The following is a 27,818-nucleotide window of genomic DNA, read 5'->3' on the forward strand; positions in this document are numbered from 1 at the left end:
GCATTTTTCAATGGCATTGGCATTAAATTAATCATGTTAGAAGCGATAAGGGGTCAAACGGACCAGCAACATCAACATTTTTAATATTGAGAGATGTGCTCTTTCAATCGTACAACTATGCAACCACTCTAACTCCTCAGCTTATACTTCACTCCTGGGCTATAAATATCCTCCTGGCTCAGATGAAGGATTCAGCTGCAGCTGCCACAGCAAGTGCCCTGCTGGCACCACTGGAAGTCCTCAGGTTAGATTTCAGTCACACACTCTAAGCAGCAAGACAGCAGGTATGTAAACTTGTAATCCAGGATGATCAGTGCAAATTACATTTTGCTATAATTTGATTTTAGAGAGCCGGTGACTCATAGAAGAAATATTCAGGATTAGATTGTACTTTGAACAACCTGTTTTAAAACTGTAAAGATAATAGAAATTGCTAGCAAATTTTACAATCAATTACAAAGTGAAAATTGTTTTCTGTGTAGGAAACATCTTTTTAGATAATTTATTATTTGATGTATTCACTTATCATTTCTTTCTGTTCAACCAAAAGTTTTATTTGGAATCTCTTATGGTTGGCGAATGAGCAATTGGAAAACTGTGAGCAATATTGTTCTGTTCATTATTTCTGCAACATCTGGAGGCATCTGGAAAAGGATCAGGATGTGCTATCTAAAGACCATCACAAAATCACCACACATGCCACAGTATGCTGTTTACCTCGCCCAAATCACAGGTTACTTTCTGGTCAGCTTTTGAATCTGTTCCATCTTAGTAGTTTTAAAAAGAAGTGTTTAATAATTCAAAGAAAATAATTAATGATATCTGGAACATGGACAATGTTGTTCTTTTGCAGGGTAAAGGAGACAGATTGGGGAAACAGATGCAGAGATTCATCCATGTATTTAAAGAAGAAAATCTTTCTGTATGACTTGAACAAAATTCAGTTTGAGATATTTGAGTAATACTGGTAGGCAAATGAGATGTTAGATAAAAAAATGATCTCTGTTCTATCTCTGATCATCTAGACCTTATTGAGACATTTCACATGTACTGTTTCTGTGTTCAAGTAAAACTGTGTTTTCATGTTTCATCCATGTTAAATCAATTTCATTGTAATCAAGCAGAAGTCATTTTTAACAAACAATAATAGGCATGACCTAATTATCCCTCAAAATAATCCTTTCCTTTATTTCGCTTCCAAAAACAATCGTACAATCACATTTCAAATGTCCAGACCAGCTGATATGCAAAAAAAAAAAAAAAAAAAAATGCCAAGCATTTACTATACAGCAGCTTGAGAACAAGAATAAGATTAAAAAGCTTGAGAGGGAAAACTGAGAGTCCAGGCTGCTCTCTAGGGAACTGTTGTTCTCTGTTCAGCTTCCCATACTGTACTGAACTCTGCAGTCCCACAGTCAGCTTTGTACATAGCAACCCCACTGTCCTGCTGGAGTCAAAGCAGTATACTTGATTTCTGAAGCATGTTGTATTATATTAGGGAGAGCCTTTGTCCTTCACTTGTTTTTGCCATGCAAAAGTCCATGATCCATTTGTTTCTGTAATTGGCTAGGGTATTTAGTCAGAAATGCCAGAGCTTATGCATCACATGCATTCATAAAAAAAACGCACTTTAGAATGCCTTATATGGGCTTGTATATGTGCCTGTATTTACGTATGCTAAATGGCTTCATTAAAGATCCTTACAATTTCTTAGACAGTCATGCTCAGATGTTTGCATACCCCTTGAGGAATCAGTAAGACATTTAGTATTTTTAAAAAATAAGATAATGAAATAGTTTTTTAGTAATTCAGTACTGCCCTGAAGAAGCAACAAAACAGACATTTGTGTATATTTCATAAGAGAGAAAAAAAATCCTAATCAGACGTTTATGTACCTTTGATTCTTAATATTGTGAGTTGCCTCAAGCATCATTGTTTTGTACGAGTCCCTCAATTATCCAGAGCAGCAAAACTGGATATCAGCATTATATAGCCACTGTAGGGAAGAACTCAAATGTGCAGAGCATGCTGGGAAACCAAATAACTTACAGGACCTGGAGGCTTTGTCAAAAACAGCTTCAGTACTCAGAACAAACCAGAAACTCATGCACAACTATCACAAAAGACCTACAAACAGTCACTGATGCTTGAGGAGGCATTATATGATATTAAAATCCAAGGGTATGTAAACTTTTGAAAAGGATCAATTGTATAAATGCAATTATTTTGTCTCGTAGAATAAATGTAAATATCTCTCAAATAGCTTCATAAGGTAATTAACTAAAATGAGATTATGATCTATTCTTATTTGTTTTTTTTTTTTTGTTTTTTTTTTTAAATTGTAGATTCTGCAAGGGGTGGGTAAACTTGTAATCACAACTGAATTTAATGCAGACGTTTTTCAGTCTATCCTGGAAAAAATGTTAAATGTCCAGTTCCCATGGTCATGCAGCTTTAATATGATGTTCAGTGGCATGGAAGATATGCCTTTAATGATATTAATCCTTTTTGGTGTGATAAGCTGCAGACCAGTTTTTAATAGTATGAAATGATGAAATGGAGGAAGTCACTGATTTTCTTTTGGTGGTCTCTGTCTGTTCTGTTCCTCTCTATGTGATCTGGGGCTGCTGGTTGCACGCTCTTTTTCCCCTTTCTTGCTGGCAGGGTTTAGGGCAAGCACACCGGCCACCCTCTCGGGACTTTCCGGAAGCTTTTCAACTTCCTGCAGGTTGTCTGACTCTTTGGCTCGGCTTGGCTCAGTCTTGAGTTCTTCACCTTTTTGGGACCTCTCTTCTATATTGAAGTGTGAGCCATTCCTCAGTGTCTCTCTGCAGTCTCCATAGAGATGCTGCTCCAGAGTCAGATTTGACGCTGCCAGGTGTTTGAACTCTGACTCAAAAGGAAAGCCATTGCCTAGCTGGGTAGCTCCTTCCACCTGGCTCAGGACCGCAGTCCCCCTGTACACCTCGATTGCCTCTGGAAGCATGGACTTGATCTTGGGGAGCCAGCGCTTGCGAACTCTCCGGGCATTGGTGCACATGTCTGCGGCGATCACATTCATCTCACTTTCTTTGAAGTTAGGAGCAAAGTTCTGACAGTAGACTAATGATAAACAGAGAGAAAAATAGGAATATTAATGCTTCAAGTCAACATTTAACCTATTTCACTTCCATATTGTAACATATTTCCAAATTAAACAGGAGACAAGTTGGTAAGGTGGAACTGATTGGATCATGAAAAGTGAAAATTGGAGGCAAGGAAAGTTTTAATGAAAGATTTTGAAGCCAAACTTTAAAAAAAAAAAGTAGGGATGCACCAGTACCACTTTTTCCAGTACTCGCCCGATACCGATACTTTTATTTTTGGTACTTGTCGATACCCAGTACCGATACCGATATTTTTATTGCATTTGTAAATTTTTTTTAAATATTGGGTACAGAAACCAAAAGAGTATGCATAATGTTAGCTGGTTAACTTCATTTAATAAATAGATACAGTCAAACCTAAATTTCTTCAGACACCTTCAACCTTTCTCACATTATCAGTTTATTCTCTATAGTTTAGAAGATGGTAATATAATATGACAAGAACTCAGAGTTAAACTGTGTCAGAACAAATTTAGCTTGATAATGTTAGATAACCTTGATAGAAAGGTATGTAATGGATTACAATCAAACAAACAAACAAAAAAAAAATTCAGACAGGACAGCTATTAGTATGACAGTATTTAAACTATCAACACTTAGTCAGGCAACCCTTAGCCTTAAGGATCAGAAATTATATCTGGTCTTTTTGGTTTGACTTTACATCCTTCGTTTATTTTCACACTAAATTATGCCAATTAAAATGTATTTTACAAGTTTTTGTTACTTTCTTTGTGATTTTATTTATTTATTATTTTTTTTGGCTCTATGGTTCATCATCTTTAATTTAATAGCATTAGAGCTGCTTCATTGCTGTAATAATGCAGGGAACCACTCGTTATAAATCTCCCACCTGTGATATTTTCACAAATAGAAGGTGTTTTTTTTATTTTATTTGTTATTTTATTTTTTTTTTATCTGAAACGTGCTGCGATGTATATTCCAAAGCCACTCATATAATACAGAAACACGCAAGCAAGCTAAACGCGCAACGCGTGCATGTATTTATACTGGTGCAGAATGAGAGAGACAAGTAGCACAGACGAGCGCATTACACACAGTCTGCTAGATTAACTTTTGCCTGAAAGTCGTGTATGCCTAAGGTTTAAAATAAATTATGTTTATATTGAATCCCCCTATAAATGGTGGTATTTTTACTATTTAGTTTTAATCCAAATGATGCGTGTGCTATACCCTGTCAAAAAATCCTATTGTAATTTCAGTTTATCCTTTTGGATTTTACTGGATTCTTAGAATCCTATTGGACATTCTGATTGATTTTAATGGAATTTCACTTTGTCCTATTGGATTTTATTTGATTCTTAGAATCCTACTGGATTTTCTGATTGATTTTAATGGGATTTTTACTGTGTCCTGTAGGATTTTTTTTTGATGCTTAGAATAGTTTCCCTCCCTACCGTTGTGCTAAGTGAGTGAAAATCAAACAAACACAAAACAAAAGAACTGCCTCTCTCTCCCTCCCTCCCTCCCCCCCCCACCCCCTACCGTTAAGTACCTTTTGCATTGTTTTACTTACTTGTTTTTGACATGGCCGACCGAACTACAAACATTCCAGTGATGAAAAGTATATACATTCGACCAATCCACTCAGCGTGCTTCGCTCAGCGTGCTTTATAACTTCAATCCACTCGCGCAGCTCGCGCACGTCAGCTATAGGCCTACAGGCATTAATACTGAATGTTTAACAAAATATTTATTGCATACATACACTTCGTAGACATCCTTAATATCTAATAACTTCATTCTGCTGTCTGTTGTTCTGTTGTCAGTGTTTCGTTGTCTGAATATGGCACTTAGCCTTTTACATGCTGTGTGGTATCGGCGTTTGGTATCGGGGCATTTTAACGAGTACGAGTACAAGAGCTCAGTATCGGCCCGATACCAATACCAGTATTAAAAAAGTAAACAAAGGAATCGTGCACACTAAGACCAGGAACATAAACAGAGTAAATTTTGCTTGTTGTAACAGCATAGCAAAGGGTCACTCACGTTTCACTGTGTTGAGTATACGACTGTCCAGTGGTTTGCGATTCGGATCACAGTTGGAGGAACGTATTCCAGTCCCACAGCTGTCAGCCAGTGTGTTCCTGCAGTCAAAATACCATAGTCAACCACTGGAGGGCACACACACAATATTTTTCCAAAACATCATGCAGTCCTTATAGTTATCAAACACAATATACTGAAACATTTGAATGTTAGAACACTGACTCCATCTCTGCTTGGCTACTTTTACTGTAGAACTGAGCTCTTAGTATTTCAGACATTCTACAGAAACACATGCATGCTTGTTACAAATCTGTAATGTTTTAGACCTGTCAAAAAAAGCAGCTAGGAGGCGTCTCAGCAGGACTTTGTGTTTGACTCCAGCGCAGAGGTGACAGTTCATCAGCTGCCCACGAGTCATGAAGACACCAGATCCTGCCACAGCACCAACAGAGAAACAAGGAGACCTTAGCTCTGAATCAGTGACTCAAATGACTCAGTCTGAACTGATAAATAATTCAGATGGACATGGAGTTTCAGACAGGCTGCTATTATTCAGGCCTCACCTGCAATCAGCTCCAGTCTCTCTCCAGGGTCGCCCTCTGTGTAGAGAGCAGGGTGGCAACGATAGCCGATCTGGCTGATGAGTCCAGCAGGCAGAGCCTCTCTGTCTCCTCCTAACAGCACACAGAAACGGTTCTCCAAGGACAGAGGAAGGGAGGACACCTCCATCTTCTCTTGCACTGGGAAAAAATAAAACAGATCACACTCAAAGGGATGAATCCATAGTGTTTTGAGCTGCAATGGAGCAAAGAAAATTAAAAGACATTTACTGCCAAAGATCCCGGACGAGCCCCCAAAGATCTTCCCATTTGTCAAGCTCTCATACGAGTCGTCTTCAAAATCCTCCTCCTCGTTTTGGTGTGAAGTTGGACTGTCTGTGGTTGGGAGGCTAGAGGCACCGGGACTGGCATGATCTCGGGTCGAGAGCTCGTAAGCATGCATCACAGGTATGACCCCGTTTACGCCTCCACTTGTGTAGAAAAGAGTGCCATTCCTTGAAGATCTGCCCCTTGGTCTCCTGTCCTCCTCAGAGTGCTTCAGCTCCCCATTCTGAGCACACACCAGGGTCTCCAGCTTCTCTTCCTTGATCTTGCAGACAGTTGTGGGCTGGTCGCCTAGCAACAGGGAGGAGTTGTTGTTGTTTGGACTCGGAGGATCGTCTGTGGCAGATGTCTGCGAGTCGCAGTATGGAGCACTGGCCTTGAACATGAGGTCCATTCCTCGCTCTACAATGTTCTGGATCTGAAGGTAGCCTGCGGTGTACATGACCATCAGCTGATCACTGGCACTCACCGTCATCCGGCCCGTGTAGCAGAATGACAGAATCTGCTGAAAGCAGGATGGGGCCACAGACGAGGGCAGCTCAAAGAGCGTCTGAGCACTACCGCTGAAAAGATCACGGAAGTAGAGGCTGCTGGCCGCCAAAACAGCACGGTGGGCCTTGAAGGCCTGTCCGTTGACCATGATGGCCACATCGCAGTGCTGGCCCAGCAGCCGCTGTTCATTCAGGCTGTCCAGAACAGTGCTGCCGAAGTTTGGAATCTCCATGTGCAAGAGTTGAGACATAATGCCCGTTTCAGATCTCTGGAGAAGACAGGATGTTCTCACCAGACATCTAAGACAGCAGAAAGTCAAAATGAAGGTGGACCGGCTTGATGAGGTAACAAACAGAAAATGACTAGATTCAAAAGTCACACAATGTTTATCTGGTGCAGACACAGCAGAAAAATGCGACAGAAATGCTGCACAGCAACTCCCTTGGTAAACAGCTCTCTTCACCCCAACATTACTAGAGTCTGCATGTTTGGCAACTCAGCATAAGCTTGCCTGGAGTATTCAAAAGAAGCTGAAAAGTGACCGACAAACCCACCCACCTACCCTCCCTCTCCACCCCGCCACTACCTGACCTCTATAGCAGAATCTTCCGAGATGAGAGAGAGAATGCAGTCAGGCTCCTCACAGCAGCTCAGCATGAGGAAAGGTAGCTTGAGAAGCAGAGAGATACGTCTCAATCCGTCCTCTTCCTCCCTGCACAGGACTGAGCCAGCGAGAGGGAAAGCAAGCGTCTATGTGCAATCGATGCACCATCTACTGTATGTCACAGAAAGGGGGAGAGAGGCTATAGGCACAGACACAGAGACTAGGGAGAGAGGGGGAGGGAGTGAGACTGAAGGAAAGTCATTTAAGGACACAGAATGAGAGAGAGAGAGAGAGAGAGAGAGAGATCGAGTGAGAGAGACAGAGAAAGAGAGACAGAGAAAGGGAGAGAGCCTGATGCGGATAACTGCCCTGCAGAGAGTAAACGTGTTCATGTGCAATGGAGACAAAAGACAGGCAAGACAGAAAGAGAGAGAGAGTGCAATGGCTCACTTTTATTTGAGCATCACCACAAGAAGAAAAGACAAGAACGGGAGCGTGCACCCTGCATGCACCAACCCAAAACGCGTGCAGACAGATAATCCATCAGAAGCCATCTCTGCCATGATCATCTCCGTGCTCAGGATTATTTACATTAAGGGCAGACAAATGGTGTGTGCCAGGAGAGCAGCTCTGCATTGCAGTCCTTGTCACAGGCTGGCATGCTCAGTACAGAGTCTGCATACCCAATCAGATGTGCCAACACGGCATCAGACAGATACTCAACTGATAAGAGAAAGAAAAGAGAGAGACTCAGCCTCAAAGCTGCCCTGAATGTCAGATAAGTACATCAAACAAACAGAGAAGCATTTTAAGGCAGCAAGTATTAGACAGATGACTGAAAGACTGTAGTGTGCAAGTAAGAGTTGAGTACAGAGCAGTGGGGCAGTAAAGCAGCGTCTCTCAGCAATGTGAAGAAGGCGGTGCTATGCTTCAGTCTCTGACTCGCTGGCTTTTAATGCTGAGATGCCAACAGGCTACGGCGTGAGTCAGCGCTATTAGAGATAAACTGCCGTGTTCCAGTCTTCTGTCTAATATCAACAGCAAAAAATTATAATAAATCAATAAAGTGTAGCAGACACACGCCCTGCGAATGCTGCAAAACTTGCTTCCAGCTGTCTGTCTGGTCTCTTTAAAAGCTTTGAAAAAGCTAAATGTGACACATTAATCTGTCTCTTGAAGAAACTGCCCTCAAACTTTATTTACAGTGCAAAATGCATATTTTCATTGAGGAAAGTGTCCTCTTCCAGTCTGAAGAGATGAACATAGCAAGTTATTTTACATTTGGAAACAAGAGTGCCTGTGCAGACATCTGTTAAGTTGACAGCTGGAGCTCTAGTAATAAACAGCGTTAGTATGGTCACATGTGTGTTGTCCATGGGGAGAACAGACTGCAGTCTGTGCTGGTGGGGAAAGGGATACTCCATACTGCCTACTAGAGGGCAGACACAGACTTACAAGCAATAGAAAACTTAAATGACCTCCCAATGTGCTTAGACTTGAAGTTGCAGTAACACTGTGTTCTCAGGATGGTACATCCAACTGTTCTCCTGATAAGTGATCATTTAAGAACTGCTCTTCAGAAAACCAATCTCAAAATAAACATATTTACATTATACCCCATGTAACAGTATATTATAATGGTGCTATAGATAACATTGATGGCTAAAAAACATCAAAAATGTATATGTATGTGTATTGTTGGTTGTTATGAACTAGAAAATGATGGGAATTATACATTTTTTATTTGAAAGACAGCTTTTTGTTCTTTATACAAAATGCAATCACTTCCCTAAAAGGACAAACAACACATATACAGAAAAACCTACCCCCCAAAATCATCATACATCATACATAAAAATATAATTCTTAAAACACTGGAAATAATAATTAAATGCAATGAAATGTACAGCCTTTCATTTGGAGCAGCTTAGAAGGCCACCATTATGTGCACATACTGTCACAACACAGAAGCTGTATTTTATTAAGAACACTTTATAAATATTTAGCCTCAGGTCCACATTAACAATGCTTCATAAAATAAATATCACAAGCTGAACACATTACAAATCAGTCGACAAACCAGTTGCTGAGAATGATATTGAAAGTTTTACAGTATCAACACATTTTAATTCTAAACTTTGAATCAAAATACTGCTGTAGTAATATAGATGTTGAACAATAAATGGTCTGTGATCAGGAATCCTGAGTACAATTACAGTATAGTAAAATTATAAAATAATTACTGAAATATGTTCCAGTTCAAAAGAGTCTCTATAATCTAAAGAGAGAGAGAGAGAGAGAAAAAAAAGATTATGAATAAAGGTTTACTCACTAAGTGTGGTCAGTAAAACAAAGTACCAAAAAGTTTGAAAATCTGACATTTTATTTTTTAATAGAGATTATTGTAGTCATTATAAATCCCTTACTGCTGAGTTGCACCAATACAAACAATTATGAAGCATTTCAACAGGATTTAAACGGTTAAAAAAATAGAATTTACACTTAAAATTAACTTTATGTACCACAGTAGCTCTTTTTGTGACTTTACTAAAACCAATAAAAAAAAAAAAAATCATATAGCATATTTCAATGGACCATGAGATTAACAAAACCAAGGGTTTTTCCACATCTGGTCATTGACAGGCAGTGTATTACGTGTCACTGGCTTCTGCGCTAGCGACATTGAGTGACAGAATAAATCATATTCCCAAGTGTTTTTTGGACCATCAAACAGAAATATGAGGAAAGTGAGACTTTCATAGAGAGTAATACCCTGTGAGAAACTTAGGATATATTATTTCAATAAAAATCTCTATAAATAATGTAGAATATTCATAAAAATATACTTTGACCTAGGTTGTTACTTTTACTATAATAAAATAGTTTCTCCAGTTAAATCATCCTCTCTGTTTGTTTAGGATTGAGAAATACTCGCTAACATGTGCTTGTTCACACAACTATGCCTGATACACGAGTGGACTTTCCTCGGCCATTAGACAAAAAGTTCTTCATTACAAAGCACTTCACAAAAATATCAACAACAACAAAAACCAAAACGAATAAAAGTAATCAAATAAATTAAAAAAGTCTCCTTCAACACTTGGCAGGGGCTTCATATAATACATTCACCTTATCCAAAGTTTTCCATCTCAGCATTCCGCTGCTATACGTAAGGCCGGTAGTTTCTGGCTTTCCATCTCTTTGAACGAAAGCGGAAGAAGAAAAACATGAACATGAGGAAGACACAGGAGAAGGCGTAGAGCAGCACACAGAGACTCATGTCCAGGCTGGAGAATCCCATCCCTGGCCTGGCTTCTATCTGGACACCGATGTGCTTCTCTCCCGCACCACTTATGTCAGTCCTCTTCTGATGTTTTGGAATGTTGTCAGGAGATGGCTTTAGGTTCTGGTTGAGGTGACCATTGTTGTTAGGTTTGGTTATGGCTTTGGGTTTGTCAGGAGCAGGAGGGCCTGGGTCTGGTTGGCTGTTGCTGGAGTATTTTGGGGAAATGTTTGAAGCACTGTAGTGTTGTTTGAGGAAAGCGAGCACCATCTGTTCGTTCCAGACATGAAGGCCTTCTTGCTCCTCATGGCATGTGGGACAGAGATCAGGAGTCGGCCACTGCGTCTTAGGAAACATGGGGTCCTCGCTCATTGAACCTGCATAACAAGTGCAATCAGCAATGAGGGTAACATCTGCTAGCATGCGTATGAGAAATTTACATTTAAGGTGTGGACATGAAAATATAGTTCTTTCTTTCTTTCTTTCTTTCTTTCTTTCTTTCTTTCTTCCTTTCTTTATTTTTCTCTTTCTTTCTTTTTTTCTTTCTTCTTTTCTTCTTATTTTTTTCTTTTCTTTCTTTCTTTCTTCCTTTCTTTCTTTCTTCCTTTCTTTCTGTCCTGTCTGTTTCATTCCCCATCCCTCTAACAACCTCCAGTTTTCCTTTTTTTCCCCCTTACTTTCTTCCTACACCATTTTTTTTTTTTTTGTTTCCTTTTCAATTCTTACTTTTTTTTTCCCCTTCCTTTACCAAGTTTGAACTTACTTTCTTCCTACACCATACTGCAGTCAAAAAGTTTGAAGTTTGAAACTTGAAAAAGTTTTATATTGTATATAAATATTTAATATATTTTGTATATATTGAAAAGTCTATTGCTGCTCATAAAGGCTGCATTTATTTGATCAAAAAATACAGTAAAAACATGAATATTGTGAAATATTATTACATTTTAAAATAACTGTTATTGCACTTATTATCATCAGTGTTGAAAATGGTTGCTTAGTATTTTTGTGAAAACTGTGAAACATTTTTCAGGATTCTTTGATGAATAGAAAGTTTAAAAGAACAGAATTGAATTGAAATAATCTTTTGTAACATTATAAATGTATCTACTGTTAATGATCAATTTAATATGTCCTTGCTTAAGATAAATATTTTCATAAAAAAAAAAAAAAAAACACACTGACCTTTGACCGTTAATGTATATAGTTTGTCATTCACGAGTATCTAAATGCATATATGTGCAGTCATTTTTTTTTTACCTGCCAGTCTTGCGTTAACCTGGTTGTGTTTTCTCCAAAGCCACAGCACAGCCTCATCAACAGTCTTGATCTGGTTCAGAGATTCCTGAGCCATTTCCTCAAAATGCTTCCCACACTCCTGGCAGCCAAAGAAGGTCCCAATGTAGTGACGCATGGTTTGAAGCACTGCCAAGGGATCATCCTCAAACCCTGAGAGGAAGAAGGTGGGTTTAAATTAATTGTAGCAATGAAGAACAGGAACTAATAGAAAACACCTACCAAATGAATGCTCTGCTTGCTACAGACCAAACATATTACATTACAGAATTATTTATAATGAATTTTTAGTCTCAATTTTCTAATCTACAATTACAATATCAACTGCTGAGATCATCTCAAACATGCTTCAGGTTGATTAATAAGAGAAAGGGATTTCCCTGCTCATACCAGTGTTGGCTAGAGCATCAGGTCTGTTGGCAGCTTGCACAGTCAGAACGTGAAACAGAGTCCAGAGGGAGCAGGGATATCCTCTTAGTGCCACACTACTACCCTGGCATCCAACCCACTGCACTTGCTCACTCAGGTACAGCCCTGAGATCTGAGAATAATATAAACAGTGTCCTTTAAAACCACCAACATACTGATTTACGCTTCTGTCACATGCACGGAAAACGACTAAAAACTTACATGTCATTAGGCAAAGACACTATGCGATGCACAGTGCTTTTAATAACAGGGGCATCAGTGTTTTGACAATGAATAAGTTGTTTAGTGGGCGACGGTCTTACCCTCATCTTGTTGTTAACTAAGTCCAGGATTGCATCGTAGGGGATCTTCTCCAAAGGTAAACTGACTAGCCATTCCAGCAACGTCTCAAGAAGTTTCACCACAGATTGGCGACCTGGAAATAGCTACAGTCAAAGGGGCCAAGTAAGATTCAACCCTGTAAATTTCAACGCTCTAATGAAAACAATTCTAGTGCGAGAAGACAGCTCAAGAGCAAAGAAAAAGTTGTGTTTGTGTTACAACACTACCTTGGCGACAACTGTTACAAAGTCCTTGAAAGTTTTTAGTTCTTCTCCTTCTAAGGTCTTGTGGGTGGCCAGTTCAACCCTCAATAGATAATGTAAGCCAGATTCCAGATCTGCCATGTAAACCTTAGACCTGAAGAAACATTGATGTTGGTTACCTCATCTTAAAAGTTAAATTCACAGCAAAAGCAAAAAAAACCTATAGGTGTTCATCTGCAGACAATTGGACTACTTCACATTTTACAGGAATATTATTATTATCAATGTTGAAAACTGTAGTGCTGGTTAATATTTTTGTGGAAACTGAGATATATTTTTCAAGATTCTTTGATTAATAGGAACTTTTCGATTTAATCTGTCTTTGCTGACTCCAAACTTTTGAACAGTAGTGCATATATATTTATATATATAAAACTCACTTTTCAAACACTTTCCACTCCACCTGGGTTCCCAGTCCATTCTTCCCAGGCTGAGGACGCTGCAGGGACGAGGTGGACTGTTTCCTGTGAACTCCAGGGAGGAGTTTTAGGAAGGAGGAGAAGAAAAAGCGTAGCCTCTTCTGACTGTTAATACAAACAAAAATGTACCAAATGCACATTAACAGGGCTTCTGATTGATGGTTAGACCAAATTTATTCAGCAGTTAACTTACACATTCATGATAGTGTGTGTGCCATTAGGATGGAAGAGGTACACTGAGGGAACCGAAGTAATCCCCAGTTCCTCCATTAGAAGTTTGTCTGAGCTCAGCGTTCTCTTCACTGCCAAACCCTCATATGGCATTAGGTCCAAAATTACCTAGTTAAAAAGAGCACAAAACATTAAATTAGAGCATTACAATTCTAGCTACATCACTAATTATGCCTAAAGGGATCATTTAGATCATCATCTATTCACCCACTCGTCATTTGAAACCTATGTAATTTTCCTTTTTTCCATGGAACACAAAAGTTTATTGTTTATAAAATCACTGTCACAGAAGATTTTTATATTATATTCTAAAACACAGTTTCTCAAAACTTTCACAATATTGACCAACAATACATAAAACTCGCTCTCCACATAAACCAACCAAAAGTGCACACACACAGCAGTGAACACACACACACCATGAACACACACCCGGAGCAGTGGGCAGCCATTTATGCTGCGGCACCCGGGGAGCAGCTGGGGTTTCGGTGCCTTGCACAAGGGCACCTCAGTCGTGGTATTGCCTGAGACTCGAACCCACAACCTTAGGGTTAGGAGTCAAACTCTCTAACCACTAGGCCACGTCTTACCCTAAAAGTCCCCTAAAAGACAATATTCAAAGGCTGTTCTAAACTGCACTTCCGTAGAAAAAAAAAAAAAAAAAGAAATGTTGTATATCTGTTGTTGTTTAATAATGTTGTTTAATGTTGTATATCTTAATCTATAGTGTTTTCACCATTTTAATTATAATTTATTTAATATAATAAAATTACAGATTTGGTGACAGCAAAAATAGACTCAACCATCAAGCACCAAAAAATACCTATATATACACATACATATATATAACATATACCCGGATATATATATTATTATCCTCTACCATCCTTGTTTCTCATAAAGCTATTGTACAGCTTTACAGGAATTATACTGATTAAATAAAAAATACTTAAAATTTAAATCTGTTTCTCATAAAGCTATTGTACAGCTTTACAGGAATTATACTGAATATACTTTTATAATATAATACTTATATTTTTGGAGCTTTACAGTGTCTATCTACTTTTGTGTTATGGCAAAGAGCAGCCTGGACATTCTGTAAAAATGATCCTTTTTTGTGTTTTTTTCCTTCTGCTTTTGTGTTCAATGGAAGAAAGACATACTAATTCGAAAGTGGTGCACAGAAGTCCCTTGCCATTAATTAATTTTTACATGCATTTGCAGCCGCCCCCCCCCCCCCGTTTTTCTCCCCTGTACAGCGATTCAGCAGAATGACTAAAGTTACCCTTGAATGGACACATAATTCATTTAATATCAATAGAACAAAATGGCATACATATCTGAATTAAGGTATGTCTCAGAAGTTTACTTCTTGTTGCTTACAACAACAAATTGCCTACCGATGACGCAATGTCATGCTTACTGCACTGAGGAAAACTCTTTCAAACAGCAGAGTTTAGTTCCCTATCGAACGGTCAGTCCTGTTGCCTTTAATGCAGAATGGGAAACTCCTGTTTACTCTGTTACTGAAGTCTGATTTGTTCATGCTTGTGTAGCGGCACAAACCAATGTTGCTTTAGCCCCCTACAAGGGGCGGAGCTGACCTCTATATAAGTTGGCTCAGAGCGCTATTTCATTAAAATCATCTCCTTCATTATCGAAGATCATATCTTCGCTGACTCTGCAATCAAGAAGCCAAAGATAGAAGAAGGAAAGAATCTCAGCTTTGCTCACCGCCGTCAAAGAGCCCACGGCAGAGGATAGCCGCTCGAAAAAGAGCAAACTTCTGAGCAAATTCCCAGTGGGCTGTTGTTTCAAATGTCTCACCGTGAGTGCACAGCAAGTGCTGCTCTCACTGAGGCTTCATTCTTTCACTGTGAGAGCATGAGCCTTTCCTGTCTCTGCTTACAGGTCGCCTTCTTCAATGAATGTGATCCTCCCTGCTCCGTTTCCCTGTTTCCTTTCTTTCCTTCCCCACATCATCTTGTCTCGCTGGTGTGCTTCACACAGGAGGATCTGTGCCCCTCCCCTACTGCAAGCAGCTTAATTTCCTTCTGCATCAGATGCTGAAGAGTGGGGATGTTCCGGCTATGAGCCCGAAGCCCCTCGTGCTTCACTGCCAGCACGGCCGGGACCGGACAGCGAGCTAATCAGAGTGCTCTCTAACGCAGTAGAGGATCTCGGCTTAGAGTGGTTTGCTCAAGTAGAGCCCGCCTACGGCCTTTTGGATGAATGGCTCCTCCAGGGATGCCATCAGCCCCGTCGCCAGCAGCCTGGTCCATTCTTGCCTGCAGTTCATGAAAAACTTACCATGGTGTAGCGCCCCCCTATCCAGCCCCGATTCAGCTGCTCTCACCACCGTTGACGGCGCTGAGGACAGAGGCTACAGCAAGCTACCCACTCTGGAAGAGATGGTCGCTGCCTACTTGTGCCCACCATCTGCCCTCAGTTTGAAAGTCCATGCAGCGCACCCTTCCAAACCCTTCGGGGCTACGTCGGCCTTGGCCAACAGGGCTTATGCAGCATCCGGTCAATCAGGATCAGCTCTCCATTCCATGGTGGTCCTACAAGTGTTTCAGGCCAAACTTCTCCGCAGCATGGATGAGTCTGGCCAGGATCATGATGCTTTCAAGGAGCTGCACACAGCAACTGAACTGGATCTGCTTGCAACGAAAGCTATGGCTCAGGAAATCGGCAAGACCATGGCCAACCTGGTGGTGCTGGATTGCCACCTCTGACTTATCCTTACTGAGATCTGGGACGCTGAGAAAATGGCCTTCCTCAACTCACCAGTCTCGCCAAAGGGACTATTTGGCCCCACCGTGGACAAGTCTGTGGAGTGCTTCTCTGAGGCACAGAAGATGTCGCAGACACTGCATCAATTCCTGCCTAAGCATTCTGGCTCTGCAGCTGCAAGTCGCCAGAATACCCCATGCACCCTTCCCGGGTGTTTCAAGTTGGGTTCTAAATACAGTAAAATGAGGTTACTTGCTTCAGTTTGCTTACAGGCCTCCTCGCTTCAGAGGTGTTATTCAAACTTTTGTTCGCAACAACAAGGCGCATGATCTTCAGTCAAAAGTACAAACACTGCTTGCAAAAGCTGCTGTGGAAAGGGTACCTCTAAGGAACAGCGAGGGTTCTTCAGATGCTGCTTCCTCGTTCCCAAGAAAGATGGCGGGCTCAGACCTATTCTAGACATCTGAATCCTTCACTAATGAGACGGTCGTTCAAGATGTCAACTCTGAAGCAGAACCTCGTGCAAATATTCCCAGAGGACTGGTTTCTGACTGTGGATATGAAAGACGCTTACATTCACATCCATATTGCCCCCGTCACAGACTGTTCTTGAGATTTGCATTCAAGGGAGTGGCCTATTAATATACAGTCCTTCCATTTGGACTGTCCCATGCCCCACACACTTTTACGAAGTGCACAGAAGCGGCTCTTTCCACTCTGAGACAGATGGGAATCCACAGCGAGCTATCTTTCTGGGGATGACTAAAGACTAGATGCGGGCATGGATTACGCCGGAACGGTCCCTGACTATTCAGCAACTCGCCTGTTCCAACCAGGTGTGCAGTTGGGACTGACCTCCAAGAGGAAGGCTGTTAAGACAGATGCCACCAACTCGAATTAGGGTGCTCTGTTAGAGGGCAATCTGGCGTCCGTCTCCTGGTCATCCCCAGAGCAATGTCTGCATATCAACTACCTATAAATGCCCTCTGGAGTCGATTAACGCGTATACGCGTTTTGGGGTATTTAAGGGCATCGGCTTGGGGTTTTCCTGGCCCTGCTTCAACACGACCTTAAAAGGGCACCATATCCTGGTCTGGTCAGACAACATGACAGTGGTTGCCATCAATCACCAAGGCGTTCTCAGGTCACGTTCCCTTTACAGAAAGGCTTGGTGCCTCCTATTTTGAGCACAGAACAATTCCTCAGGTCATCAGTTGGGTCAGCAAGAGTGAGCAACACCATTCTAGAGGTTAGAGCACCATCCACAAGATGCCTTTATGCCCTTAAATGGACAGTCTATTGTGACTGGTGTTCTGCATGAAGCCTGGATCCAGTCTCTTATGATCTATCCCATGTGCTTACTTTTTTACAGGAGTTGCTGATCTTATCATTAAGTTCTTGAAGGGCGCCCAGAGATTGAATCCTCTTTATCCTCAGACTATGCTGACCTGGGACTTATCAATAGTCCTTATCAATAGTCCTGCTGAGATTTGTGTGGCCGCCAGTTGGTCTTCACGGTCCACATTTGCCAGATTCTATAATTTAGAATTCCCTGCCGTGCAGACACGGATCTTGTCAGCTTAATTTACCTATTTCTCCCTGGAGGTGGAAATGGTTATGTCTGTAGTCCTCAGTCAATTAGTTTGGGACTCAGTTTTGCTCATGTTCTTTAGGAGTCCTTAACTTAAGTGCTCCAAGACTGGGCTCACAGAGCAGGTCGCTCTGTATCTGCTCATAGCACGGCATGACTGGATGCATTCCCCATTTTGCATTAAACGCGATGGAAGAGACCCTTTGATAGTGAACGCTTTGGTTACTGACGTAACCTCGGTCCCTGAGATAAGGGAAGGAGCGCTGCGTCACTCACCATGCTATAAACTGCATGTGTGAATTTGTGCCTGCTTTAATTATATATAAATGAACTGAACTGAAAATTGATCAGCTTAAAAAATAATTGGCCAATAATAATCAGATCAGTTTGAAAAGACATATGGGTGAGTAATCTATGACATCTGACCTTACACTGCTTACACAGATTAATGAATTTTTTTGCATGTATGGAAAATTGACAACCATTACCTCTCTTCCTATATAAGAGTCTTTGTCCTCAACTATAACTGCAGTATAGAACTCCGTTTTCTTCCCCATTAAGGACAGGATGTCCTCAGGCCTGCAACAGATGACGAATTCAATGTTTTTTATTAAAAAACAGAGATGTATTCCATTTATGTCTAGAAATGAAGCCCTAAACAAACATCCCTAATTTCCCTTCAGAAGCTGGAGACAGAACATGTTAAAACATTAAAAAAATGTCTGGAATTGAATGTGCATGTAAAGAAGATTAAAAAAAATGGGTAGTAATATTGTAGATTTGGGCACCTGGCAGGGTCAAGGGGAGGGCAGCCCACAGGCCAGTCTTGCTTTGTGTGGTTTTGGAGAAAGTTCACCATCAACTGCCTCACTGTCTGAAGCTCTCTGTCAGCCCCTATTCAGTACACAAATATAACAAAATCAGAAATTCAAGTTAGTTCCATAATAATAACAACCACTGCAACAATAATAACTCACAAAATTTAAATTCTAATCAGAGCTAAAATTATTAAACCTACCATGATATGTCTTCCCATAATCATTAGTGTTGTCATGTGCCTTAAAATACTAAAAAAAAGAAAAGGAAAAATAAATGATTCCCAAATGAAATCTTTAGAACAATATAACAACATGTTCTATATGTCAGTTTTTACAGTGTCCTAAATAGGCATGTTTCTGGCAACAAGAAATTTGATAAGGGTGTAATAATACATTTGTCTATTGTATAATTACTCTGGTTTCAGGTTTACCTGACCGCGATCAGACAAAGATAAAACAAAAACAGCTAGAAAGGAGCACAACAAAACAGAACAGAAGGCAGAGTTTTAATTTAACTTGCTATAGCATCATAAAAATTTCAATAAACAGCATAGGAAGCATGATGCATTTAATGCATGAATTCAAAGATGCAACATTTGCAAAAAAGTTTTATACTGTGCAAACACAGAAGGCTGTCAGCATGCTAATTAAATGAAAATAAATATAAATAAATAAATAAATAAATAAATAAATAAATAAATCCAAATAATCCAGTCAGCCTTTCTAATCGGCTAGTCTGTTAACAGACAACTAGATGACTTTGTGACTATTGTAAATCATCCTTAGAGCATTGTAGAGCAGGAGTTTGGAAAAACAAAATTTATTTTTATAAAATAATAAAAAAATTTAATTATTTAAGTTTAAATTTAAAAAAAATTTAATATTAATTTTTGCTTTTTTTGAGTTACATTTTAGACACATTTTATCATTATTGTCTGTTTTTGCTCTATTTGCCAAAAAAAGTGGTTCCAAACAAATCTACAGCTGAACTGTTGTGCATCTCCAGTAACTGGAGATTTTACTGAATGTATCTGTATTTTTAAACAAATTGTTCAATAATTCAATGAACCATTCATAAAGACCATTTCTTTTTAATTAATTAATGAATCAGCTGTTTGAATTGAACGACTGAATGAATCACTCATTGACTCACTCATTAAGACAGTGACTTGCCAAAACTTAATGACAGTTTTAGGTTCATATTTAAAGTGTCATATTTTTTAATTGCATCTAATGATTTTGTCAATATCGCACAATATAAGTTAGGATTTACTGTATAGGTTTAATCTTCTGAAAGAATAAATAAAATCATTTGCACAAACATACCCTGAAGGTGGGGTAGAAGTGGATCCCAAACTCCTTACAGATGTCAAAGTTCTTCTCATGAGCACAATCCAGAACTCCTACACGAATGGCCTGTTCCCAGTCTATGAAAGTAGAGAAACACATCACACATTTCAAGAATGCAAAAAAATATACAAATCTAAAACTGAATAGAAATTCTGTCATCAAGCACTCACTCTTACATTGTTCCAAACCCCTAAGACTTTTATTCATCATTGAATGACAAATGAAAATATTTAGGGAATATATTTAGGAAACCTGAGAGATTTCTATCCCTCCAGTGAAAGTCCATTCCACCAAAACTTCACTAAACTTCAAAACATTCATAAAGAGATCAAATCCATATTAATCGAGTCATTTAATCCAAGTCTTCTAAAGACACAGAATTGTTTTATATGAAGAACAGATTTAATTTAAATTTTTTATCTTTTATTAAAAACACACACACACACACACACACACACACACACACACACACACACACACACACACACACACACACATACACACATACATATTATATCATGTACTGTATATGTTTTTAAAATGGCACAGCTTTTTAAATACATGTCACCTGTTTAAATGCAGTCAGTCAAGCATTATAATATGATATCTGGATAATCAAGAATTATTAATGATAGAACTTTAGTAATTGTAGGGCCATTTTGGAAAACACCTGCTGCACAGATCACTTATATCTGTGCTAAACTTAGCCTCCAACTCACACACTGGCAAGTAAAATCTGAGAATTTATTAGCTATTGGCTAATATTAGACATCATTTAGTCACCAGAGTGAAGATTTGGTTGCATATGCGAGTGATTTACTCGCAATGTAGAGGGTTGATGGATCAACACTCAATTCATATGGATTACTTTTACAATCTATTTCTGAACTTACCATCAATGTTTTGACATAATGGACTTTCAATGGAGAAACATAAACCTCTCACGTCATTAAAAATATCAAGTGATGACAGAATTTTCATTTTTGGGTGAACAAACCCAAAATTAAATCAAGTGAATGAAGTGTCAAATTATGTCAACACTTGTATTCTGTTTAATAACACACCTTTTAGACATTTCACAAGCATACAGCATAGAGGTAAAAGAACATTTGTAGAGACTTGTGCCCAGTAATATTTCTTCATTTGTGTTCTAAAACACAAGCTGACGTCCCCACTAAATGCTTTATCTGTACCGACACTCAGAACAGATGCCAGATAGCCTAAGTGGACAGGTAAAAGGAACTCTGGCAGGAAGCCTAAAATCATTTGATGCATTACATGGTTTTGAGCTCTGACATCGGAAACGTAGATACTGTGATATGTCTCTCACATAAAGCTTTGTGAGATGAAATATAGTCTTACTGCCTCAAAGCATGATTTCACACATTGTATAGAGAGGTTCTACAAGCCAGGTGGTTTGTTTTCAACACAAACTCATAAACTGAACAGCTGTAAAATCCATGTCAAAAAAATGAAGCAGATGGGGTGTGAAGAAGGCAGCTGATATAAAAATGCTTGGATGAGAGAGAGGAGGGACAGCCGGCAGCATTTTAGCCCTCTATTCTTCACCTGAGGGTAGGACTCTGTGGGTTTTGGGATGTGTGGGGGAATGCACAGTGGGGTCGTGTCCTCACAATAGGCCCATCTGACCCTCATTGTGAAGGTAACAGCTGGTAGGCGGCCACTCACAAGCCACCCAGCCGACAGCTTGTGCCAACAAAGGCAGACTGAAAGCATTCAAAAGAAGACTTGTCCTCACAGCGTTAGTCATCCAAAGGCCACAATTATCCCCTCCTTCCCAGTCCAATGAAGAGGGAAAGCAAGGCATGGCATTCCAGAACATATACACTGTACCCTACAATATGATAATGACACATGCTTTGAGTCGACCGAATTCTGGTCTTTTTAAGAAAATACTTCAGCATAAGAACATGGTAATCATTGATTACCATAGCTAAAAGTCTGCCTGCTCACTGAAAAGCTGGGATTTAGGATTCAGTTTATACCTAGAAAAAAGAAGCTTTGAGGATTAAAAAAAAAAAAAAAAAAAAAAAAAAACATTTACGCCCTGAAATGAATTCGGTAATCGTTTACTTACCCATATATTATTCCTAACTTACTTTCTTCTGCAAAACATGCATAAAAAGAAGTTATTAAAAATGCAGTGTTTTTTGTCCATACATGGAAGTCAACAGTCACCAAAACTATTTGGTCACAAACATTCTTTAGAATAACTTTCACAAAAAAATAAAAAATAAATTAATAATATATATATATATATATATATATATAGATATATATATATATATATATATATATATATATATATATATATATATATAATATATATAATAATTTTTTTTTATTTTTTTGTGAAAGTTATTTAAAAATGAAAAAAAAAAAAAAAAAAAAAAGATATATATATATATATATATATATATATATATATATATATATATATATATATATATATATATATATATATATAGAATACTTACACACACACACAGGTTTGGAACAAAATAACTAATGAGAGAACATTCATTTTGGGGTGAACTATCCCTTTAAGATTCACATTTAAACTTCCTTTGAATCTAATTTAGAACACCAAAAAAATGAAGAAAAAAAGAAAATTCATTACTCATATGTCAAAATCACTGTCACAGTACGGTCTTGTAAGGGTCGTAAAGCAGCGAACACCAGTGAGAAAGAACTCTGAAACTGTCACACTGATGGTCCAAAATGGACCCTACCTAATTTCAATAAAGCTCTACTAATTTTAGCATCTTTGCACCAAGGTGTTAAACACATTTGCCCTCATTTAAATTAAATGTGTCAGCCTACAGTGACCTTTTCATCGCGTCACCCCTTACCTCACCCAACACAAGTGGCTTCTTCCAGAATACCATCAGTCCTTTTGCTCAGAGCATTGCAGACACGTAGCACTGCTGTCTAAGCATTTTTATTAGCAATTAGGCCAGTCTTGTAGCTCTAAAACAGTCTGAAGAGAGAGTGACTGTTAATCCCATTATTTATTCAGAGAAGCTTTGGGAGCAACAATTTTGATCAGAGGTGGGCTTTCCCCATCCAACCACAGCTTCTTACAGAAAGCACTCATCTAAGACCAACAAACAGAAAATGAGGAAATATTTGAGTCCGTCAGGTCTAAACCTCTAAAATCAAATTCATCAGCACATACAGTACAGGATAATTTTTGGTAAGATTTCATATGTTGAGTTCCTGTTTTTGGGTCATAAAAAATAACTTAAAAACCACTAAATGCTATTTGTGTATCAGTGTTGTTGACATTTTACACTTGAAGTTCCTGCAATGTTAAGTGAACGTTTCAATAATTTTCACAAAATTTGATGTCAGCTAATGGTCACACAATATGGTTGGTTGTATCTGAATTTATTGCCATATCAGCTGCACAGTCTATAACATAGCAGATACAGATTCAACACTCACCAATATAATACAATTTAATATAATAAATACAAATATTGTATGAAATTCAACTTAGAAAAAAAAAACATTTTGTAATACAACTCTATAAAAGATTCTTTAAATATACTTGTGATAAAAAATAAAATAATAATAAAAAAAAAAAAATTTGGGGTCCATTTATATATATATATATATATATATATATGCCCTTCAAATTTTGCCCTGAAACATTTCTTTTAAAGACAAGTTAGTTTTACAGTATTGCCATTTTGGTGCTTCTTCACTCTTCAGTAAATGCCCTTGAGTCAGTCTAGTATGGCCTATACGACACCTTGTGTACACAACTTGTCATGCCTGGATTTAAAAGGGAAGACGCATCTCTTTCCCACAGCAGGGTATTTTCAATGATTTGTCACATGATATGCAGGTAAACAAAATTAACTATTTAATATTTTTAGTAGGCATTTTTTATTAGCTTTTCATAAACTTATGAATCACCTGCAGCTCCTTCACAAACAAATGTTGTGGTTGGACATATAGTTAATCTAAAACTATTTTAAATCCAAATTTTGTATGATTATATTTAATTCTAGTATAATTATCATACATTTAGTTGTATGACCCTAATAATAGAGAGTATTTATACTTTTAAAATACATGTGTTGCACTGTAGGACTATTTAAAGGATTAGTTCACACAAAACTGAAAACTGCTTACTAACTCTAGCTAATAACAAACCTGTAAATACATTCTGTCTTCCGTCTAACATAAAAGACAAAATTCTGAACAAGTACTTGTAGCTCTTTTTTCTTGCAGTCTGGACCAAACTGATTTGTTAGAAAGACCTGACTTAAAACAAAGATTCAGTCAACGTTTGGACATCACACCTTCTGTCATGAGCTTGTATTGAATAACGACTTAAATTCCGGCCTTTTGTCAAACAAATCTATCATAGGAATACATACAATATATTCTGAATCGTCTGATGCCATATAATAGCTTTGTGCAACAAACAGACCAAAATTTGAGTTGTTATTCTCTGAGAATCTTCCCTTCCAGTTGGCTATTCACTGCTGTGACAGATCATTAAGTCAGTTAGCTAAACTTGAGAACTGGATGTACAGACTAGTTTTATGAACTAGCTCAACTGATTTACTGAAAAGATCGGACTCAGAAAAACAACAACAACAGAATCATTCACAGTTCGAACACTGCACCTGCTCTCATGAACTTGTCAAAAAATTACTTAAATTCTGACCTTTTGTCACACAAATCTATGAATATAGTGCACAAGTCACATGAATGGCTTCTATGGATTTATAATATGTTTATTTATATATTTAGCGCCTTTCAAATACCCAAGAATGCTTACTTTATGGTGCTGTTGTGTTATATTTGAAGCTTGACAGCTCAGTTATACCACAGCGTTTTAGTGCCATGTTAAAAAAAATAAAAATCTAGGATTACGAGATTAAAGTTTTAAAATTTTGAGAATAAAGTCAAATTTTTGAGAATAAAGTCATAGCAATACCAGAATAAAGTCGAAATATTTTGAGAATAAAGTCAAAATTACGAGAATAAAGTCGTAGCAATACCAGAATAAAGTTGAAATATTTTGAGAATGAAGTCAAAATGACAAGAATTAAATTGTAATTTTGAATATATTTTGGAAAATGGATTTGGAATATAATGAATGCATTCGAAGACATGAAATATTATTTCCAAGCATACTGTCCCTGCAAGTATATGACACATGGTATGATTTCTGCTAATAATCCCACACATATATTCAAATCAGTTGCCAGGCCACTGGAATTTCTCTCAGTGCTCACAATCGGGGCTATTTGCATGTGCATTATACTCTCAAAATATTATAACTTTAATCCCATAATTGCTACGATTTAATTCTCGTAATTTTGAGTTTATTCTCAAAATATTTTGACTTCATTCTCAAAATATTTCAACTTCAATCTTGTAATTTTGATTTTATTTTTGTAATTTCGACTTCATTCTTGTAATTTTCACTTAATTCCTACAACATCCACTTCATTCTCAAAATATTTTGACTTCATTATTGTAAATTTGATTTTATTCTCAAAATATTTCAACTTCATTCTTGTAATTTCGACTTCATTCTCAAAATATTTTGACTTCATTCTTGTAATTTCGACTTCATTCTCAAAATATTTCGACTTTATTCTCAAAATATTTCGACTTCATTATTGTAAATTTGATTTTATTCTCAAAATATTTCAACTTCATTCTTGTAATTTCGACTTCATTCTTGTAATTTCGACTTCATTCTTGTAATTTCGACTTCATTCTCAAAATATTTTGACTTCATTATTGTAAATTAGATTTTATTCTCAAAATATTTCAACTTCATTCTTGTAATTTCGACTTCATTCTTGTAATTTCAACTTCATTCTTGTAATTTCGACTTCATTCTTGTAATTTTGACTTCATTCTCAAAATATTTTGACTTCATTATTGTAAATTTGATTTTATTCTCAAAATATTTCAACTTCATTATTGTAAATTTGATTTTATTCTCAAAATATTTCAACTTCATTCTTGTAATTTTTACTTTATTCTCAAAATATTTCGACTTCATTCTTGTAATATTGATTTTATTCTCAAAATAGTTTGACTTCATTCTTGTAATATTGATTTTATTCTCAAAATAGTTTGAATTCATTCTTGTAATTTTGACTTTATTTCCAAAATATTTCGACTTTATTCCCAAAATATTTCGACTTCTTTCCCAAAATATTTCCACTTCATTCTCAAAATATTTCCACTTCATTCCCAAAATATTTCAACTTCATTCTCAAAATATTTCCACTTTATTCTCAAAATATTTCCACTTTATTCTCAAAATATTTCAACTTCATTCTTGTAATTTTGATTTTATTCTCAAAATATTTCGACTTTATTCTTGTAATTTTTACTTTGGCTAAATATTTTGACTTTATTATCATATTGGTATGACTTTATTCTTATAATTATGACTTTTATTCTCAAAATATTATGACTTTAATTTTGTAATCTTAGATTTTTTTTTTTTGCGTGGCACTTAAACGCTGTCATACAATTATATTAAAAAGTGTGGCCTGAATAATATTCCACAGAACAAACAAAGTCACACATGTTTAAATCAACGTGAGAGTGAGTAAATAATGACACAATATTTAGTTAGGGGTCCACTATACCTTTAAATGTTAAAAAATATTAAAAGATGTAAAAACACTGTACAGTAGTGCCTGGAGACATTTTTCTGATAGTGTGTGTGTGGTGGGTGAACATAAAGGCCTTGAGCGCAATGTCAAAAATAGAGAAAACAGCAACAACCGTGGATTTACATGCAGGTGTATCAACAAACCAGGGCTTATCGACTTCCCATGCATGTCCTCCTGTGTACTTAAGTCCAAATGCAAAAAAACACTGTAAGCCTCATTAAGCAATGCCCATGTGATCATGTACAAGGCAACAGATTTACACCATTTAAAAAGAAAACGAAAATCAGCTGTAGAAATGCTTAACAGAAAAAGCACTAACAAGTCATTACAAATAAAGACAATACCATGTTTTTGGACTTGAACTATAGCAATATCAAGTCTATGGACATTACCATGATAGTATTCGTGAACATATGTTAATTACTTAGTGCCATGAAATATATTGATATTGCATGGTATTGTCATCTCCATAGTAAGGATGACCATCCCTAAATAACCTCTGGAAAGACTTGTGTGCCTGAAGTGAAAGCATTTAAACGTTTAAGGAACTGATACTGTCCTTCCCCAAGACGAGTGAATAAACAGGAAGATGATCATAAATCCACCTACCCTTCACGTCGCCGGCCAGGGCTTTCCATGTAGGCGAGTACTGGATGCAGTGGCCGCACCACGACGAGTAGAACTGAAGCAGCCAGGCGCTGGAGGAGTTGAACACGGTCTGCTTCAGGCTGTCGCTGCTCAGTATAACCACTGGATCCTCTTCAGTGTATAATCGAGCTGACTGAGCCTGTCCGAACAGCAGCCCCAGCAGAATAGCGATCTTAAGGCGAAACGAAACTGCCATTGGAGGTGATGGAAGAAACGCCATACAATTTGAAGCCCCTCACTTAAATTTTGAAGCCCCTCACAATCAGAACGTAGAGAAGTTCCACCCGCTTGAGAGGATTCCAGAGAACGCAGTCCTGTAAACTTTGGTTCCGACCACATTAGTTCCCAAGCAAAAACAAATGGGGAGGAGGAGATTGATTTTTTTTTTATAATGCTTTATTGACAAACAAACAGGTAGCATGTACAGTGGCCATATCATGTATACAAATGTATAACAAAGTAATATTTTCCATGCCTCAACAAAAAAAAAGAACTAGAACACACACAAAAAAAAGGATGAGAGACGTTTAAGCATCATTTTACAAACAGATCTACATTATATATATAACAGTTCCATAGGATATTACTGAAATATCGCTGGAACCTGCCGTCGT

At 37.8% G+C, this 27,818-nt stretch overlaps 2 protein-coding genes across 2 annotated transcripts; both read right to left on the reverse strand.

The window, feature by feature from the left end:
- Positions 1–913: 913 nt before the first annotated feature.
- Positions 914–7,447, reverse strand: LOC109079408 (nucleus accumbens-associated protein 2-like). The gene is made up of 6 exons (XM_042756793.1): positions 7,121–7,447; positions 5,984–6,828; positions 5,717–5,893; positions 5,480–5,585; positions 5,154–5,251; positions 914–3,102 (listed from the first exon to the last, which is right to left on the reverse strand). Exons 2-6 carry the CDS (start codon positions 6,777–6,779, stop codon positions 2,567–2,569), a joined length of 1,713 nt encoding a protein of 570 aa, XP_042612727.1. The 5' UTR covers positions 6,780–6,828; positions 7,121–7,447; the 3' UTR covers positions 914–2,566.
- Positions 7,448–8,853: 1,406 nt separating this feature from the next.
- Positions 8,854–27,455, reverse strand: LOC109079407 (sulfhydryl oxidase 2-like). The gene is made up of 12 exons (XM_042756792.1): positions 27,166–27,455; positions 19,847–19,947; positions 18,721–18,769; positions 18,491–18,596; positions 18,191–18,281; positions 13,338–13,483; positions 13,106–13,249; positions 12,690–12,819; positions 12,444–12,566; positions 12,103–12,253; positions 11,677–11,865; positions 8,854–10,793 (listed from the first exon to the last, which is right to left on the reverse strand). Exons 1-12 carry the CDS (start codon positions 27,422–27,424, stop codon positions 10,297–10,299), a joined length of 1,986 nt encoding a protein of 661 aa, XP_042612726.1. The 5' UTR covers positions 27,425–27,455; the 3' UTR covers positions 8,854–10,296.
- Positions 27,456–27,818: the final 363 nt, after the last annotated feature.

The sequence above is a fragment of the Cyprinus carpio genome, chromosome A5 (assembly GCF_018340385.1).
Source record: "Cyprinus carpio isolate SPL01 chromosome A5, ASM1834038v1, whole genome shotgun sequence".
NCBI lineage: Eukaryota > Metazoa > Chordata > Actinopteri > Cypriniformes > Cyprinidae > Cyprinus > Cyprinus carpio.